Consider the following 19,613-nt stretch of genomic DNA (forward strand, 5'->3'; position numbering starts at 1 on the left):
AATCGGGAAGCCCTAACAAGAGCGGCGCACCCGATAATGAAGAAAATTGGGGAAAGAAGAACAAAAACAAGAGGAAAATAACTAACGCAGTAGGAGCTTTCCCAGGCCAGTAAGGGGGAGCGCCGCGCACAAGGGTTGAAACGAGGGAGTCGCAAGAAGATGGGAGTCGAGAGCAGAGCAAGCCAACGTTCTTTGCTGCCCTTGGGTCGCTACCGCTGTGGAGAGAAGGAACCAGAGACACCAAACAAAGCAAGCCAGGATTAAACCCGAGAATCAAAAAACGAAGAATGATTGTTGCCCGATGGGTGCTGTTGCGGTGGAGAAAAGAAAGCATAACACGCTTCATTATCTCTGTCGCCTGTTGTGGTGGAAGGGCATACAAATGACACGTTTAGGATCTTAACCTGCAACCGGGAAGAAACTGGCCAATTTTCCCAACTGCGCTCTTTAAGTATAAGTAGATACATACACACACATATATTTACGCAATAAGACCAATCCTTCTGGTTTTGCAAAATCTAAGCTTAACTAATCACAAGGTATAAAGAGCAAAATCACTCCTCAATTTAAAGTATGAAATCTGGTAACCATGCAATGAAATATAAAAGGTTGTTAATGCATCATGCTTTATAAGTTATAATTTCTGACGAACTGATAATTTATACATAGCAAGTCCAGCATAACATTTTCTGCACTTTTGTGAGGCATGTTTCCTATTCATCCAAAATATACCTTATATGACTTTGTACAAACCTACACTAGAATTTTAAATGGATTGGTCCCACCTGATAACCACACGAACTGATCTACGCAAGCAGTGAGTGGTGGACTCGTCCATACACAGAGGATGCGGTTGGAGCCCGGACATGAAAATATGAGGTACTGGTTCAGAACCAAGACCAACCCAGGATGGTATTTATAGCCTAGAGAGAGTGGAATAGTTTATCAAATGTTCTGCTCCATAGTATCATCATCATGGTTTTGTTCCTGGTCGTCACGACAGAAGTCACAATAATCATCAAGATTCTGCTTCAGGTTTACCGAATAAACAATCATTTTTTCAAGCCATTTCAATCTCCGCTCAAAATTCAAGGTTGCCTGATGCATGATCCTGGTTTCAACTTGGGCAACCTTAGCACATGACCGAAGTAAGATGTAATAATCAGCATGAACAGCATATATATACACTTCTTTCCTTTTCCTAACATAATGGACATAGTCTTTCCTCTTCACCTTAACCCGTGGAGGAACATAACAAAATTTGTGTTCTTCCATGTCCAACTTCAGTTGTCTTATACGTGCATCCCTATGAGAATCTGTCAAAGGTCGATTAGCATGTCCTGAACTTTTATCATTGTGCAAAGGTTTGTCCTGAGTACATAATCCTACGCGCCCCTGCAAACAAGGATTCTGAAATTGAAGAATGCCTTTCTAGGAAAATAAAATGCCACCTAAAAAACACTAGGAGTTATACAAGTCAATTTGGATTTAACGAAAGCAGTGTACAATCATCCAAATATTTTTTAAATCAATCTAAGGAAAAAATCCAAGGGGATGATAATTGGCACAGTGGAGGTGAAAAGATCTTATTACAACTCCGAAATTTCACCAATATTCAAATAGAAATATGTTTGTGAATTTGTGGATGCAAAGATGGTGATACGAATTTAGCCAATTGTGCTTATTACATCAGCATTCTTAATGATAAGGATTGGTCTATGATAAAAAATTTATATTCCAGAGCCATATGGATAATGCCAAAGATTGAAAAGTTAAATGATTTTCTAAATTTTAAAAAAGTAAAACTCTTATACCTTGTCATTTTGATAAAGATCCCAAAACTCTTCCAACAACTTTTCTTCTTCCAGATCCTCAAATGATGGTCGCAATCCAGAAAAAACTACATCTTTGCAATACTGGAGGTACGACGACAAGTCATGGCAATATGCTGTCAAAGGAAAGAAATATTTCAACAAGCTACATTTCTCGTACACGGAAACTGAAAACCAAACAATGGAATTTTTATCCAAGAAAAATACGCAAGATATTGATAAATACCATTACCATATGCATCATATAGTTCGCTATATTTTGATTCAAGAATTTGTAGAAGCTCTATCCCATTCGATCCAGAATCTGGAATACGAAATTTGGTGAAATGAGATTTTGAATTGTTCGAAGATGATTTCTCAGCAGCATTATCCCTCATATTATAATCAGACTGAGACTCGATTTCTTTATTTAATTCATGAGATGTTGTACTGGGATTGGACAAACTTGATTCCCACATTCCGTAGCCATTTATGTCAAAAAGAATCCTGATTGTCACAATGAGTATAGACATGACACATACACGAGTTGGAATCCTCAACTCGTTATCTGACAGATACAACTCCGTAGGCATAGACCATTCGTATATGCGACAAGCCAGAGAAAGTATTTCTCCTGATGGCAGAGATAACTGAGAGCAATAGCGGGAAGCAATAGCATGAAAGTTCACAGGAGGTAACTCCAAACCAATTTTCAATGCAATATCAGCTGCCATTGATTCCAACTTCTGTGATGAGACCGCTTGGATGGGCCTGAACATACGACTGACATTGATGGGGCATGCCTTAGAATGAGATCCAATCTGCTTTTCAATTTCACAAAAAGCGGAAAAATAAGAAGCTTTCCTTCGAGAGTCCACTTCAATATGTCAGATGGCAGAATTGCCTCTCTAGCCACATGACAAACAAGGAAAGAGATGGCTAATGAACAAGAGATGGGTATTCTGCTTCGGAGAGATCTATACCATATCATTACCACACGCTTCCCAAGGATATTAACAGGGTCGCCACGATATTTAGCACTAGGCTGAAATTCTTCTGCTTCCCCTGCATTTCCAATGTTAAGAGAACGATGAAAAAATAAAATGATTTTGAATTCATGTCAAAGAAAACAGTGGAAAGTGATCGAAAGTGTTCATTGTGACATGCCCGTACTCTAATCACCACTGCATATCTTTAAAATTCCATTTAAGTTAACAACTAACATGAAATGTAATTGACTTATGTTTCCAGTAGGACACAATGACGATGTAACAAATCCTTTCAATACATATGCAAACTATTCAAGACATCCGAGTACTTCTCTCAAAACAAACCACTTTTACACCCATTAGTAATCTTGTACACGCTTGTGATCCCAGGTTCGATGATCTAAAATATTCTCCACTTAGGGAATGGGACTAGGCTAAGGAGATCCATTTTTTTTTCAAAAGACAATTTAACTAGACCATGATCATAATGATATGCAGTCATTTTAACTTTCTGAACAATAAAGGATGGGCTATACCTTGTGTCTGACCCTCGGAATCATGAATGACTTGGTCTGCCCATTCATCAGCCATAATCCTAGTGGAAGCCAAAAACCTTAACCATATTGGCCCAGCAAGACCAACAATTAATGGGCTAACGTTAAACTTCTCAACCAAAGCCTCGCATTGCAATTGGATCATAACCTGAAAACCTGTCAAGTATCTCGACCTAATAGTGGAATGGTAGTCGTCGTAGCTAAAATTATTTTGACACGATCCAATGTTGACAGGCTTTGTCGGGTCAAATTCATTATCAATATCATCCTCCATCATATACGGATGATCCCAAAACTGAGACGGTGTGCATTTTACCTGGGAGATAGGCTCAGCAGCAATGACTTGGGCTGGCCGAACTCGGCTGTGAGAGGCTGAGTAATGGTTGATAATCTGTTCTTCATCGACTCCTGTATCAAATATATCTTCTGCTTGTGAGTTACAGTAGCCACAATAGAAAAATCCATCATCAGATATCATAAAGCCAACGCTGCTGCCACACACTTGGCATGTCTGTCGTAATCTTCCTGTCATCGTATCTATGAGAATATATAGAAATTAGATGTATGGCTGACATCTATTTGAAAAAAAAAAAGTGAAGAACTAATTACTTTGTCACACCACATTGTGTAAAAAGGTAACAGATAATATTTTCCATGAATATAAAACATAGAGGGAGCTTCAAACTGATTAATAAACAAAAAAACAAAGTGAAATCCGGTAAAGAAATTGATTGTGCTGAGAGACGCGATCTTTGAAACGAAACACACCAACAACCATTCATTTCTTCCGTCAAACTCTGTTACATAAGCAAAAAAAAAAACCCCGTGCACACTCAATATTGCACAGAAACATGATAATCAAGGCAAAATAATTTTTTACCTGTTTGTTTTGGCAAGGTGAACGATTGAAATCGACAATAAAATCAGTGGAACATTACATCTATTCGTGCTATAATGCTCGGGGTGGAATGATCCGGCTGCTTTCGCCGGCCCAGGATGGTTGCAGCGGCGGCTGGGTTTGAGAATAGTTTTGTTGAGGGGAAGCCGAAGATTGTCCTTGTGAAAATTTAATTAAAAATTCACTCCAAATAAAATTAATTAATTTTTTTAATATTTTCAATCGTTCATAAAAATTGAGGGCCATTAAATATATATATAAAATATAAATATTCATTTTTTGCAACTTTAATTAATATATTAATATTATGATAACGCATGCACACATTAAATTTTTTGTTCTAAATAATATTTGTGTGAAATTCTAGATATTATATTAAAATATAAAAGTTATAAAATATTTTATAATTTTTTTTTATGTGAGAGATGATATAATTATTTTAAAATATAAATAAAAGTAATAAATTATTGATAAGGGCAGGGGCTTTTATAGTATTGGGTTAATATTTTTTAATATACAAATCTTGATAATAATAAATTAATTAATATTATAAATATAATAATATAAATATTCTCCAAATTTAATAGAAAATATTATATTATATTATAATAATTTTATTTTGTTTTGAATAAAAGTAACAAGAAAATTGGATAGGTGGATAAATAACATATCCTTAATGTTTTTAGTCGCTTAAAGAATTAATTTAATATATTATTTCATAAAATAGAGTTTAATTCTATTTACTTTATTTATATTTAAAAACAATTTAAATGTTTTATAAGTTGAATTATACAAAAATTTAAAAACCCGATTATATAATAAAATAATCAAAATAATCATTAACAATAAATGTATATTAATATATAATTATTGCAATATTTTTACAGACATTCTTAAACTTTTGAGAGGAGATTATTGTAATATTTTTGTAGACCCTCTTACACTTGTTTACTTGGTTGAGACTGAATTTAAACAAGACTTTTACATATATATTTGTGCCATATTATTAAGCGAGGACATGATAATAACTACCTAGAGAGGTCACCAACTTTTTATTTCCAGTTTTACCTTTATACGATATTAATATTACACTTTTGTTTTTTTTTAATTTCAACATATACTTTTATTTTTATTTCAACCATTCAAATATCAATTTAGTCCTTCCATATTTTGTCAAATTTCATTTTAGTCCATCGATAATGATAAAAAAAATTGTATACACACGCAACACGTGTGCAGAGTAACTAGTATATATAAAATTACCAAACCTTGTATATGGTACTTCAAGACCAAATATCTTTTCTTCATCTTTCAAGTTGGCGAAAATGATACTTTGAGTATCAAATTGTCAAAAACCACAAATTGATGCAAATTATAAAAGTATTTTTCGTACATTTTCTTTGTACTATAACTTATGTACATATATTCTTCTAGAAAAAGTTCAATCTATAATAGTGAACATAATTTTGTTTTTTTCAAGTATTCTATCGCAAATTTATATTTCAATTATTTATTCATTTTAGTAAACTCTTTAAGAATACTAAGCTGAAAGTATCACATGTACGATAATCATTTTAATTTGTATAATGACATGTCCTATTGAAATAATAGTTTTGTTCATTTAATCTAAATTCATTTGACACATCAAATCCTAAAAAGATTTTCGATGTATATTACTGTCAAATTAAGCTATCTATAACAACTAAAAATATTTTCTCATGACCGAATTTGGGTTAGAAACTATGAGCTAAATGTGCTCATATCTCGCATGTCATTTGTCAAACATTTTTATTAAGAATCACTACAAATTGTATTTCAAGATAATCAACATTTTGCATTATAGTAAAAACATATTCGTAATTATATTATTTTGATCCCAAATAATATGTGAAATCTCATCTTTTAATATACTTATTATTATTCACGAATAACACCATCCAAATTGGATTCATTTAAATATTTGGTTGATCACACTTTTAGCGGCTTTTATGTTTACTTGCAAGTAATATAATATATGTCCAGTATGACATCAATTTCTTTCATAATGACTAGTCTCTATTATTATTTTGATGTTGAGATATTCATTCATTTTCTTTAAAAGGGTTATTCGTCACTTCAAACGAGTTGTATACATTACTCAACTAGAATATTAATAAAACTAAATATTATAATCGATCTTATGCACAAGATCAAATAACATATTTTGAGATTTAAATTTGGAATTTCATGTTCACTCTATATTATAATGGGATCGATCTCAAAAATATTCTTTTAACATCTATTTCCTCCTCCTCAACGTGGAATTATTACAATAATAACAAATGAGAAATTGCGTCATAAAAATCTCATTGCTCATAATATTTGATAATAATATTCACATTATTTTTGACATATTTACAATCTCTTCAAGAGATTTACTCTAATTCATTTGTAGCACATAACACATTATCAGTTGGCATCAAATATACAACATGTATTTCAGATATCCTCGAAATATGATGTATTCATTACCAAAATCAATTGTTTCAATACTTTATTTGAGGCGGAATAAATCAACGAAACTAACGTATTTATAATCATAAAATTGATATTCATATTTTTTTAATTAATCTTGTCTTGATTATATATTCTGAAATTTTTTCTCAAAACGTATTTTCGCAAACATCAAATTGCGATTTGTGGGCCCATATTTATTCATTCCAGATAATATGAGAATTTCTGTCAGCTTGAGCTTATAATAATACTATCAAATTTGATAAGCCATAAATAAAAATTCATAAATTTTTCTCGATATTTGATTAAAAAAGCTTCATTTTTATCGATCCAATAACTTTTGGCTCCATCATTAATATCTTTGTGTACTATCAATAGTTTGTTAACTACTTATATAATTTGAATGTTCAACCCAATCGATTATGCTAAAATGATACTTTTGGAGAATATTAGCTCTTCTAGAACTATTGATTTGTCATATATATTTATACAAAATCAATATTGATATGGGATTCACAAATCCATATATGTCAATGTTTATCATTATTTTATTGTATCAAATATATCATCATCTTTTTTCATCATCAGTGAAAAACGATCTTCTAGATCATCAATACATTCATATAAACATACAATGAAAATATAATTTGGGTAGATATCATCGGCATCCACAAACTTTATATCGGACTTGATATATATCTCAATATTTTGTTTCAATTTTATAATTCATATCTCATTTGAGATATTATATATTTTTTGATATTAATTGTGTTCATTGGCACTATCACATTCATGTTACAGAATAGATCACATTAATTAGACAACTTTGAATAATCGTCTTCCCTTTATCTCTCTTTGAATAAACAAAATACTATAACTAAGATATTGAAATTGAGAATTTGAACTTACATTTTCAAATTATAAGTACTTTTTCAAATTTTTACATGTATAAAATAGATCTTTTACCTTAAATACCAACATTCGATCTCTCATGAATGTCATTCCATATTAGATTTTTTGTATATTTGGAGAACATATAAAACAACATTATGTAATACAATATTTTATCATTTATCAGCACTTTAAAATAAATACCATTTTAGTCTAATAATTTCGAGACTAGTCAAAATTATATCCACAATAAAAAAAGGAAATCAATTATTTCTTTAATTTGATTTGTCTTTATTTTCAAATCTTAAAATTTTATAATATTCATCAATAAATAAACATTAATATTCATGAACATCGACAGATTTTTGATATTTTGACCCATATTTCTTTATAAATATTGATACTTTGACATAGATTTATATCTCTCATTAATACTTATGGATCTTGGATCTAATATCAGATATCAGCCGTGAATATCTTTAGTTTTTCAATATATGAAATCATCTATTTTATATTATCAATTTACCGCATCACAATGATAGCATCACAATGATAACGTATTATAAACCATAAAAAAAAGAAAGACGATCAAAGATAATACATGAAAGAAAAGATAGAACGAGAGTTGTAATTTTCATTGAACACATTCAACTTATTTATAAAAAAAAATTAAATCATACAAATTTTTACAGATATTATCTTATAATATTTATTTTGATTACAAATCTTTCTGGTCTATCTAAATAATATAATATCTACCGTATAATATATATTTATAAGCTATGTATTTATGTTACACACGCAGCATTGCTGAAGGAACCAGCGGAAATGGTGTCGACGAGGCGAAATGGATCTCTGCCGGAGAATAAAAAGAGATCATCTTCGCCGTCCGACGATAGCAGCAAGCCCACCTCTCCCAAGCGTCAAAAGGCACATTCATCTTCTCTCTCTTAATTTTTTTTTACCCTGGGGAATTCTAAGCCGTTTTCTCTATTTGCTGGATTATTTGATGCGGAACGTTGATTTTTTCATCGGTTTTCAATTTTTCATTCTCGGTGTAGGGTGAGAGCAGTAGTAATAATATTAAGAATCATATAAATGGCAGCAATTCGAAGTCATCTGAGATTCAGCTGGCGGAGAATCCGAAGGAAATAAGTTCCAATGATCCGCCTGAACTCCCTGCCGTCACCGCTGCAGCCGCTTCGATCTCTGATGCTATTCCGGTGATTGCTGAAGGTTAGTATGAGGTTTTACGTTGAAATTGATGTAAAGTTGTTCTTGGAATCGTTGCATGTGCGGAAATGCTGAATATTGGTCATTTCGATTTTTATTTTTTTTGAAAATTCAGGTGCTACGGCCGCTGTAGATGACAAGCCCAGGAACTCGTTCACTTCATGGAAGCGACTTCAAGGTTTCGAGACGAACACGCCTTGGTGCAGGCTTTTATCTGAATCCCCTCTGGTGATTTTTTTTAATTTGTATTCTTTAGTGGTTCTGGTGCAGTGGTGTGTGTATCAGACAGAGCTGTTGTGTTATATCTCTCATCTGACGACCATATTCAATTGTAAATGTTTAGTGATTTGTAATTCAATGGAGTGAGTACAGTCTGTCTGTTTGCAGAAACCAACCATTTCTGTGCGCGCCACAAATTTCTTAGTGGGATCAAGCAAACAAGCAGATCTTTTGATCCGTGATCAAACAAATAGTGCAATCTTCTGTTCACTAAGGCTCACCCAGGTATTTCTTGTATCCAAACATACTTGTAATTTGTATTATACGCTTCCTTCAGTTTTTTCTGTGCAACGGGATTTTGAACATTTTACATCATGCCTTGATAAATGTAAAATCCTCATAATAAGTGGAAGCGAAGATAATGTGGAATTTTGCTTCGTTCATGATATATTGTTCCTTTTTAATAGTGTTGTTGATTCTGCGAAAGAGAGGATTATGAAATGTCATATGGAGATTACCCTACTTGTATTTAAATTGCAGTTGTTTATTCTGAAGACTAAATTCATACTTTTTAATCTGAAAGTTTTTCCATTATTTATTTTGGAGCAATCATCAGCATGTGGATAAACGTGTTGCCGTGCTAGAAAGCTGCGGAAACAAAGGACGTGTGCAAGTGAATGGTAAAGCAATTAAGAAAAATTCAAGATATTATCTCAATTCAGGGGATGAAGTGGTTTTTGGATATTTTGGAAGTCATGCATATGTATCCTTGTGATTTTTGTACTGTTGCTAGTCGACCTACTTTCTTTTTCATTTTACCAAAATATCCTATGTTCATCTGAGTGGCCTTAATCCTCATCCATATAGATTTTCCAGCAGCTATCTTATGAAAAAATAATTAAGAGCCCCCCACCTCATGTTCAGACTAATGTGGGAAAGTTAATCCACACTGAAAGGCGTGCTGGAGAGGCATCAGCTGTTGCTGGCGCTTCTATTTTGGCTTCCCTTTCTAACTTGCATCCAGATTTGTCACGGTTTAAGCCTACATCACAGGCCAGTGGTAAAAAGTATCGATGGAGTGAACCACTCGGCTCCCCTACTTTCAATAAAGATGAGCTTTACAGACGAGAATTCTACTCTGCAACAAATTTAGGGACTGAAGCAGCTGTGGATATTGGTCCTGCTGGCAAGATCTACCCTCTTGATGGATATGCAGAATCTGGATCAGAGGCAAGAAACAGTGACCACACGTAGCACACTTGCTTCAACATTCATAATGTTACATTTCCTATAATTTACAATTAAGCAGCCATTGTGCAAACAGGACAAGAGAGGTTGGATTAAGGAATCAATTCCGGCATCACTATCAGGCACGGATACACGAACTTCAGTATTTAGAGAAGGCATACTTGCATCCATTTTATATGGGCAGCAATTAGAAGTTTCATTTGAGAATTTTCCATACTATTTGAGGTAATGCTTTGACAGGATATAATCTAAGAAGACTTTTAGTTCAGGTTCTTACTGAAGATCTATGACGTGGATATACAACCGTTCTTCTGTTGGTTTTCTGGTTTCTTGTTTCTAATTTATAAATAACAAATAAAAAACGCATGCCCCCATTTACTAATTATTGTGTTTAACTTGCAGTGAAAGTACAAAAAGTTTGTTAGTTGCAACTTCATATATACAACTGAAGCACAAGGATCTAGTAAAAAAAATTACCTCAAAGCTTCCTACGTTGAATCCAAGAATTTTGCTTTCTGGTCCTGCAGGTCGCTGACTAGTTTGTTTTAGTATTTATGTGGCACATTCACAATCGTTTTTAATTTCCTGTACCATGATTCAATGAGGCCTGAATTGTGTTTGTATTTGTATTTTTCAGGGTCCGACATCTATCAAGAGATGTTAGCAAAGGCTCTTGCTCATTACTTTGGGGCTAAATTGCTTATATTTGACAGCCATTCCTTTTTGGGAGTACGATTATATTGCCCTAGATCTGACTTTGGTTTTTTTTTATACTCTTTGATCAAGGAACTTCTTTGTGCATCAGTTACTCATTGAGGATCCTTTTTGTACATCAGTCTTTAGGAAACTCCCAACTATTGTCTTACAAAACATGCTACATAAAAGCTGACAAAAATTGCTTTTCATGCTTGACACAATCTTTGGGGACACGATCTTTGTCCGCTGTTTATGTACCAAACATGAATTAGTAGAACCACAGATTCAATAGAACTTTTTTCTTTTTAAAAAGAATGGGTGAGAAAAAATGCAATTTCAAATACACGGAGCAGTATTTATTTGGTGATTACGTGTTTCTTCGACTTTAAATTTATTTTCGAACAATTTTTATTTGACGCGGATGGATGGATGAAGTGTCGTGTATACATTATTAGGTTATGGATTTTATTTACTTTGATCAGAAACAAATGGATGGAGTGTCATATATTGGTTGTTCTTTCGTTTTAGGGTTCTTATAAGGATGTCGAGCTTCTCAAAGAGGGACTCAGTGCAAAAAAAATGTGCCACAGTTGCAAACAAGTTACTGGATCTGCAGAGCTTGCTAAAGACATGGAACTTGCATCTGGTGAGATAGCTACCCCGACTTCGTTGAGTCCTCCCCTTGGTTCAGATCCATTGTTAAAAATGGAACCTCACATGGTTCTTATTTCTGTGAGCGCATCTAAGCCTTCAATCAAATTTGGTAAGTGTGCTGTGTTTTGATAGGTCAGTGCTTGTGTTCTAGCAGCATTCTGAAACAATTCTTTATAGTTTTTCACCTCTGATTTTAGCCTGGTTGTTGAAAATTGTTTCAGGTGACAGAGTTAAATTCATTGGAGGTTCTACTGGGTAATGTTAATTTCCAGCCTGGCTTTCACGTTTGTATTGTCCTATAGAAATATGGTTATTTAATAGTTCATGAGACACACGCTTAAGATTAGGACTCAAAATAGACTCATCCCTTGGATCTGGAAGCTAGCTAAGGCACTGCCCTTTGGTGAAGCTTGTGCTTTTGCCATGAAGCACATATGAAATTCAATTCCTATCTAAGAAAATGTCAAGTGTCTTATTGAGAACGTGTGCTGATGCTAGATTTCACTACAATGTTCTTTAATAAGCACCTTGTTGTACCCTTATCTTGCTATACACTCAATGACAGCACATTTAACTGGAATAATAGCTTAATAATGGCGGGAGTTTTTCTGTCTCAGAATTTTAGTTTGATGTGTGAGTCATATCGTTGATGTACTGCATCTTAAGGCCCATTCTGCCTCTGCACTTAACATGTAATGCAACAAAATAGTGCTGGCTCGCAAAATCATCATATGCCTCACTGATTGTCTACACCTGATCTTGTTACCACTGTAAATTTATGCTTCTAGTTGCTGTAATGTTGAATGTACAATTGTACATAAAGTGAACAATTTTCTTTATTCATTAGCATTTGATGTAAGTTACGGAGTTCTCTAAATTGTGAACCTTGAATATATTAAATCAAAACCAAATTAAGTATTTGTTCTCTAGTCTAAGGGCTTTTATTAGTAATGGATGCTATCTTTTTCTTGTTTGGATTTTTGCAGTTTTGCACATTTTATATTTAAAAACAGGAGCATTTTTATTTATTGCATGGTTTATGATGTAACAACTTTTTAGCTTGATCTCTAGGGGCCCAACTCCTGGAATGCGAGGGAAGGTGCTGTTGCCATTTGAAGATAATCCACTGTCAAAAATTGGTGTTAGATTTGACAAATTCATACTAGATGGAGTAGATTTTGGAGGCCTTTGTGATAATGGTCACGGATTCTTCTGCCATGGTGATGTCCAACTTTATCACGATTTCTACTTTCTCACACATTAGATCATGTTGCCGTATTTGTATGAGCCATATGAAATTCTTAGATTTCATTTGTACTCATGCATTTTCTCTCTTTATCTCCACCCAGCCAATGAACTACGCTTGGACAGCTCTGTTGTTGAGGATACAGATAAGTTGCTTATTAACACAATGTTTGAGGTGGGATTGCTTTTGTGTTGAAAATCACCTTGTTTACAATCATTACTTTTCATTGTATTTTCTTATAGATTAATTAGTTTCACTTGTCTCTATCAATAGACCATGTTCGATGAGAGCAGAGCTTCCCCTTTCATTTTGTTTATGAAAGATGCAGAGAAAGTCATGGCTGGAAATTCAGGATCATATACTCTATTCAAGAACAAACTTGAGAGGCTTCCTGATAACGTAGTTATAATTGGTTCACACATTCAGACTGACAGTCGCAAGGAAAAGGTAGAGTTTGTGCATGATATCCAAAATACATTTACAGATTTTAATTCCTTCTTAATTCTGCTGATCACGGCTCATGATTTGACAGAGCATATTATTTGTGTTTTAAGTTTGAAGTCAAAATTTTATCACAACTATTTTGAGTTTCATTTGGTAAGCCAGTTTTCCCTTCTGCAGTCTCATCCTGGTGGTTTGCTGTGCACAAAATTAGGTGGCAATCAGACTACTTTACTTGACTTGAATTTCCCTGTAAGAGTCTTTAATTATTTGTCTTTATTGTCCTGGTATTGTTTATCTTCTTTTTTGGGCGAATACAATGACGAAGTATGCATTTGAATGTGCAAGATTTATGGCCTTTTGTTACTCCCTCTAAAGTGACGTACCTTTAAAGCATTCTCGAGTTGCTTCACTTTTATGTGTGCCTTTTATGCTTATCAGGAGATTCATCTCGAGAACTTTGTGAATCGTATTTCTTTAGAAAGAAGTATTCTTTTCCTTCCCATTCACTTTTATAATAATGGAACGGACAGGAGTTCTTAGTGTTTCTTTGATCCAAACCTCAATCAAAGTGAACAGAAATGTTTGATTTTCCTTTTGGAGTGTTTTTGTTTTGACTTCCAGAACTATGCCTGTATATCTTTTTGGTTCTTGTCATATAGCTGGTGTATTCTAGTTTCTTTTCTTTAGATTTATAATCTGGTTCTTGATATTTATCACTTTTGATGTTGGCCTCAAAATAATTTAGTATTGATTAACCCAGGATGGTTTTGGGAGGTTACGTGATAGACCGAAGGATGTCACCAAGGCAACTAAGCTTCTGTCCAAACTATTTCCCAACAAAGTGACTATTCACACGCCTCAGGTTTGTTGTTGAAATGGCATCCATATACATGTATGTGTGTGTGTGTGTATACTGTGCCAAAAAAGGTGCAATGATGCATATCAAAACTGCAGGATGAAGAGCTTCTGGTCAGTTGGAAGTGCCAATTGGATCGGGATGCTGAAACATTGAAACTTAAAGCCAATTTGTCTAATATACAAACGGTGAGAATTTTTTTTTCATTGTATATATATATATAGCAGTTTTAGTTCTTTTAGCCAACGTCCTTGTTATCCCTATTTGGTATGAATATTCTTAGTTAAAAGTTTTTCCATCAACCATTTAAATTTTTTTTGTTGTTATTGTCCCCATTGAACAAAAGACCTAATCTGAATGACACAAAGGCAGACTAACATTCAATACCTTCATTTATGCATAGGTTTCTTCTCTATAAACATCAGCAGTTATTGGCACTAACAAAGGGCCTTACCATGTTTGTATCTCATTAGTTGTATATATGTTTCCCGTTGAATTTTTTGTACTGCTGTACCCTGAGACAGCTGGTGCTTTGTTTGATGAGTTCATCTTATATGCAGGTCTTGAACCGTTGTGAATTGGGGTGTGATGGATTGGATACATTGAGTATCAAAGACTTATCACTTACAAATGAGAGTAAGTGTTTCTTTTGGTGTCCATGTACCAGAAATTAGATCCTACATTTTTTCATTTTGATGCTTGCACTTCTGGCATGATACAAAGCACTTCTGGCATGATACAAAACTGTTGGATACAAATCTAAAAAGTAGTTTTTGAAATAATTTGAAGGTGCGGAGAAGGTTGTCGGATGGGCTTTAAGTAATCATTTGATGATGGACCCTAAAGCTGAAGCACAACCCAGGCTTGTTTTATCCGTGGAGAGGTATTAGAAAGCAGCCACTTATTATATATTTATAAATATCAATTAATAGTTAGAAGTATTATGGTATTATTTGCAGCATTCTCCATGGCATTGGAATTTTACAATCAATATTGAATGAATCCAAAACTTTAAAGAAGTCCCTCAAGGTGATATTTAATTGGCATCATTCAATACGTTATTGTCTGTTGTTGATTTGTGTCTTTATCCATTTACAAAATTGTGTTTGGGACCTATCAGGATGTTGAGACAGACAACGAATTTGAGAAGAGGCTTTTGGCTGATGTGATCCCTCCTAGTGATATTGGGGTGACATTTGATGATATAGGAGCGCTGGAAAATGTGAAAGATACGTTGAAGGAGCTGGTGATGCTTCCTTTACAGAGGCCAGAGCTTTTCAGCAAGGGTCAACTCACCAAGGTTGTGTTTTTATTCCATTTACTGTAATTGCTGCCTCTATACTGAATGGAGAGTTTCAGTAAAAGTAATTTGACTGCTGTGGAATCTAGTTTTGGTGGGATGTTTATAATTGTTGTGACAGCAATGTTTTGCATCTGAGATATCTTTTCTTACATGCCTTGTGCAATCACATGTGGTCCCTATCAAAGTGTCTTTTCGTCCACCCATCTTGTAGTCTATGGCAATATGTAGTGATCCAATGAAGATTGTGATCATGTGCCTATGCCTGATACCAATGTAAAAGGGGATTTATTTAAAGACCTTTCGCGGTTGCCATGGGCATGTGTTTTAAATAGAAGTCTTTTATTCACCATGGGTATGTGCTTTAAATAGAAGTCTTTTATTCACTATACTCCGTTCTCGAATTTAGCATTCAATTTCAAATGCAATTTTTGGTTTGCGTGTGAGATTTTAGAGTATGGTCACATCTCCTTTATTTTATGGAAAATATACCATGAAAATATATTTCCAAAAGTCATATCGGGGAATGTGCTGTAACTTGTGTATTTGATCATGTTTTGTAAATGAGATATTTATCAGCACATTGGGTTATTTTTCTGCTTTAATAATAAGTGGATATAAAAATTTTATAAATAGTATTTCGAGTTAGAATACATATTAATAATGTGTTGTTGATTGGAGTGATAATAAGATAAATTAAAGTAATGATTATACGAGGGAACGTGAAAATGGAATTGAGATATATTCGGGTAAAAGTATTTGAAAGTAATATAGGTCTTGTTTATGTTTCCCAGACATTAAATTATTGAAAAAACATATACAAAAATAGCTATATTATTTCTGGAAGCATACATGAATTTATTTCTGGAAACATGAACAAACATTTTGTCTTTTCTGCTGCTTTTGGATTGCTTGGATAACCAATATTTTTTTTAGAGAGATTTATTCATACACTCTTGGTTTCAGTAGAACCCTTTCATTTTTTTTATCATGCAGCCCTGCAAAGGTATACTTCTATTTGGCCCCCCTGGAACAGGAAAGACAATGCTTGCAAAGTCTGTTGCCACTGAAGCGGGTGCAAACTTCATTAACATTTCAATGTCCAGTATAACTTCAAAGGTTGTTCAAGAGCAAGTTCGATTTGACTATTATACTATTTCAGGTGATGTCATAACAAGTAGTGCCTTCATCCATATAACTCCAATCACTTTCTTATTTCTTCTTGCAGTGGTTTGGTGAGGGTGAGAAATATGTCAAGGCTGTCTTCTCACTAGCCAGCAAAATGGCACCTAGTGTTATATTTGTTGATGAAGTATGCCATATTACTCTACACTGTTACTAATCCTTTAAACCTTCAACATTCTGCACTGACCCTGTCAATGTTATACTTTTATTAATATTGTAGGTTGATAGCATGCTGGGACGTAGGGAAAACCCTGGAGAACATGAGGCCATGCGTAAAATGAAAAATGAATTTATGTTGAACTGGGATGGGCTGCGAACAAAAGATACTGAACGTGTTTTGGTACTTGCAGCAACAAACAGGCCTTTTGACCTTGACGAGGCTGTGATAAGGCGGCTCCCACGTAGGTAAAAATGAGACTAAAAATTCTGAATGTTCAAATTTGAACATGAAACATTTGACTCTTGTGCTTATGCTGTATTTTTTGTAGATTGATGGTCTACTTACCAGATACTGCTAACAGAGAAAAGATTTTAAGAGTGATTCTGGCTAAAGAGGACTTATCTCCTGACCTGGATCTGGGTTCAGTATCAAGCATGACCAATGGCTATTCTGGAAGCGACCTAAAGGTTTGGTGCTTCCAAGCTTTAGTTATAAATGATTTGAGAAGTTGAGCTCTCTTTAATTTAACATCTGTTTTTTTTTTAATTTCAGAATCTGTGTGTGACAGCTGCACATTGCCCAATCAGAGAGATTTTAGAAAAAGAAAAAAAGGTATTTTCACCTGTTTGATATTTTTCAACTTTTATTGAACAATCTAGAGGGAGTCAGAAACAGATCGCTTATGAGATGTGAGAATTAAACTCATGTGGCATGTGTATCCTATAGTGGGTTTTGGCTGGCTGAGTAAGCAATGTGAATTGTCATCTCTTTCCAGTCAAGTTACTGCAACGGGCCGTTTCCGGAACCTTTTTGTTGTTTCTCATGATTGGATTATTTATGAGGATGTTTAAGATCTAGAGTCCATTGACTATCTTGTTGCAGCTATTATGTTCTGGTTCCGGATGCATATTTCTTCTGTTTAGCCTTATTTTGTTTTTAGTATGACAGTACCTTCTTAGATTGGAGAAAAGGATCAACTTATTTATTTTTTGCAAAAATCCTTTCAGAAGAGATGCTGGCCCTTGTTTTTGCGAAATTTCTAGTCTTTTAATTGTTGGAGTTAATTGATAGGAACAAGCTGCTGCTCTTGCTGAAGGGAGATCTCCACCCGCTTTAAGTGGTAGTTCCGATATCCGCCCGCTAAATATGGGCGACTTCAAATTCGCTCATGAAATGGTGCGCCAAATACCATTAGAATCCTGTTACTTTTTTCATCAATCTATCCATGTCCTAAACTACACGTCTTTCTTCTGCGTAGGTCTCTGCAAGTGTTTCATCCGAATCGTCAAACATGACGGAGCTTCTCCAGTGGAATGAAATTTACGGTGAAGGAGGCTCAAGGCGGAAAAAATCGCTTAGCTATTTCATGTGAAGGCTTGCTTTTGTTCAATTTGTTCTTTCGACCCTTTTCTCGAGTCAGCCACTCAATTTTGGACGGCCCCTGAAACCCCCAGCATTGTACAATTACATACAGGTATTTAAGTTATACTTACGTTTCTGTTCTTTTAGATGGTTTATGGTTAAACAACCTCCCCAAGTCAGAAACCAATGGCTAATCTGACTTTGTTTTGTCCCCATCTGTGCGTTCTCGATTAGATAAGAAAGCGACATGATTCAGTTTCAGTTTTCCTTTACCAGCACAAGAATTAGTCGATACGACAATGCTAGGAAGATGGACAGAAACCTGCCCTGTGCATATATTTTATAACCATTCATAATTGTTACTGTTGACGACAAACAATAAAGTGAACCTTGCTTTCAACTCCTCGTGTCACTAGTTAATTTTACTTCTCTTCCATTTTCTCTGGTGCAATTTGTTGGGATGTTTTCATGCATTACACACAAATGATGGTTGCTTGATTTGGTAGCAAGTACTTTTTGTTTTATCAATTGTAGATTTTAGTTTCATTCCAATTTTTTTTCTCCTTTTCTACGCATTGCGATCTTTATGTTAGTATCGCTTGTTTACAATGGATGGATCTAAATTTTGTCCAATAACAATATATTTTGTGAATGGTTTGTGTCCAAATGTCCTCAATGCATTTGCATGGCGGGATTTGAAACTTTTTAGCTTTCATTTTTGTTGTTTTTCTTTGGAGTTTCAAATCCTTGGTTTATGCAGACATTTAAAATCCTCTATTTCAAATTTCTTGTCGAAATCAAATCATTCAATCTAAATAGAACTCGAACAAATTTAAAAGTGAGATATAGAGAAGAGAATTGGTGCAATTCTAACAGGACGTGCATTTGAAATGACCCCTTCCATCAATCGGGGATGAGGTTTCGAATGCGAGTCTGTGCCACTATTTGACACGCTTGGACCAATGATCAATGGCCTATAATCATTTTAATTAAACTTCTTTTGAAGAATTAATAATATTTGCATAGACATTTCTGATTTTTTCAATACATGCATTCATAGGATCAATTGGTTATAATTTCCTCTTCTTTTTTTTTTTTCTTTTAAACAAAATGTCTAAAAAATAGTAAATTATATATCATTTCAAAGTAAGTTAGACTTTATAAAAAGATGAGATTATATCAGTTAATTATATAAAATCATATTCAAAATAACCTCAATGTCTTTTGTTATATCGTAAAATATCATTTTGACTTCTTTCTCGACTGTTATGCTCTCTCTCCCCTTTGATATATTTATTTTCTTTTTCAGCTGTTTTCTTTATTTGGCAACGTATTTATCGAAAAATTTCAAGAGCTTAGTTATAAAATTAAATG

At 34.0% G+C, this 19,613-nt stretch overlaps 1 protein-coding gene and 1 pseudogene across 5 annotated transcripts; one reads left to right on the plus strand and one right to left on the minus strand.

Moving 5' to 3' along the window:
- Window positions 1-416: 416 nt before the first annotated feature.
- LOC140803358 (TATA box-binding protein-associated factor RNA polymerase I subunit B-like) lies at window positions 417-4,369 on the minus strand (annotated as a pseudogene).
- Window positions 4,370-8,428: 4,059 nt separating this feature from the next.
- On the plus strand, window positions 8,429-18,642 carry LOC140803359 (uncharacterized). 5 transcript variants are annotated; one of them, XR_012111841.1, is made up of 29 exons: window positions 8,429-8,566; window positions 8,698-8,872; window positions 8,985-9,097; window positions 9,257-9,373; window positions 9,705-9,851; window positions 9,956-10,318; window positions 10,398-10,561; window positions 10,739-10,863; window positions 10,974-11,065; window positions 11,561-11,795; window positions 11,908-11,941; window positions 12,746-12,906; window positions 13,036-13,106; window positions 13,206-13,379; window positions 13,554-13,625; window positions 14,137-14,238; window positions 14,331-14,420; window positions 14,793-14,868; window positions 15,022-15,115; window positions 15,192-15,261; window positions 15,353-15,532; window positions 16,529-16,651; window positions 16,761-16,844; window positions 16,938-17,122; window positions 17,206-17,344; window positions 17,430-17,489; window positions 17,949-18,053; window positions 18,136-18,351; window positions 18,474-18,642. XR_012111841.1 is itself a non-coding variant. In XM_073159215.1 (28 exons), exons 1-28 carry the CDS (start codon window positions 8,465-8,467, stop codon window positions 18,247-18,249), a joined length of 3,567 nt encoding a protein of 1,188 aa, XP_073015316.1. In that variant the 5' UTR covers window positions 8,429-8,464; the 3' UTR covers window positions 18,250-18,642. The 5 variants fall into 5 exon arrangements, 3 of the variants coding, with proteins under 3 accessions (XP_073015316.1, XP_073015317.1, XP_073015318.1); XR_012111842.1 differs by having other exon boundaries at window positions 18,516-18,642; XM_073159215.1 differs by having other exon boundaries at window positions 18,136-18,642.
- Window positions 18,643-19,613: the final 971 nt, after the last annotated feature.

This window comes from Primulina eburnea, chromosome 10 (assembly GCF_022965805.1).
Source record: "Primulina eburnea isolate SZY01 chromosome 10, ASM2296580v1, whole genome shotgun sequence".
NCBI classification, from domain to species: Eukaryota; Viridiplantae; Streptophyta; class Magnoliopsida; order Lamiales; family Gesneriaceae; genus Primulina; species Primulina eburnea.

Coding starts and splice junctions, on each gene's coding strand:
- LOC140803359 (XM_073159215.1), top strand. CDS start 8,465: ATGGTGTCGACGAGGCGAAATGGATCTCTGCCGGAGAATAAAAAGAGA. Junction 17,123..17,205: donor ATAAGGCGGCTCCCACGTAG/GTAAAAATGAGA, acceptor TATTTTTTGTAG/ATTGATGGTCTACTTACCAG. Junction 17,490..17,948: donor TTTTAGAAAAAGAAAAAAAG/GTATTTTCACCT, acceptor GTTAATTGATAG/GAACAAGCTGCTGCTCTTGC.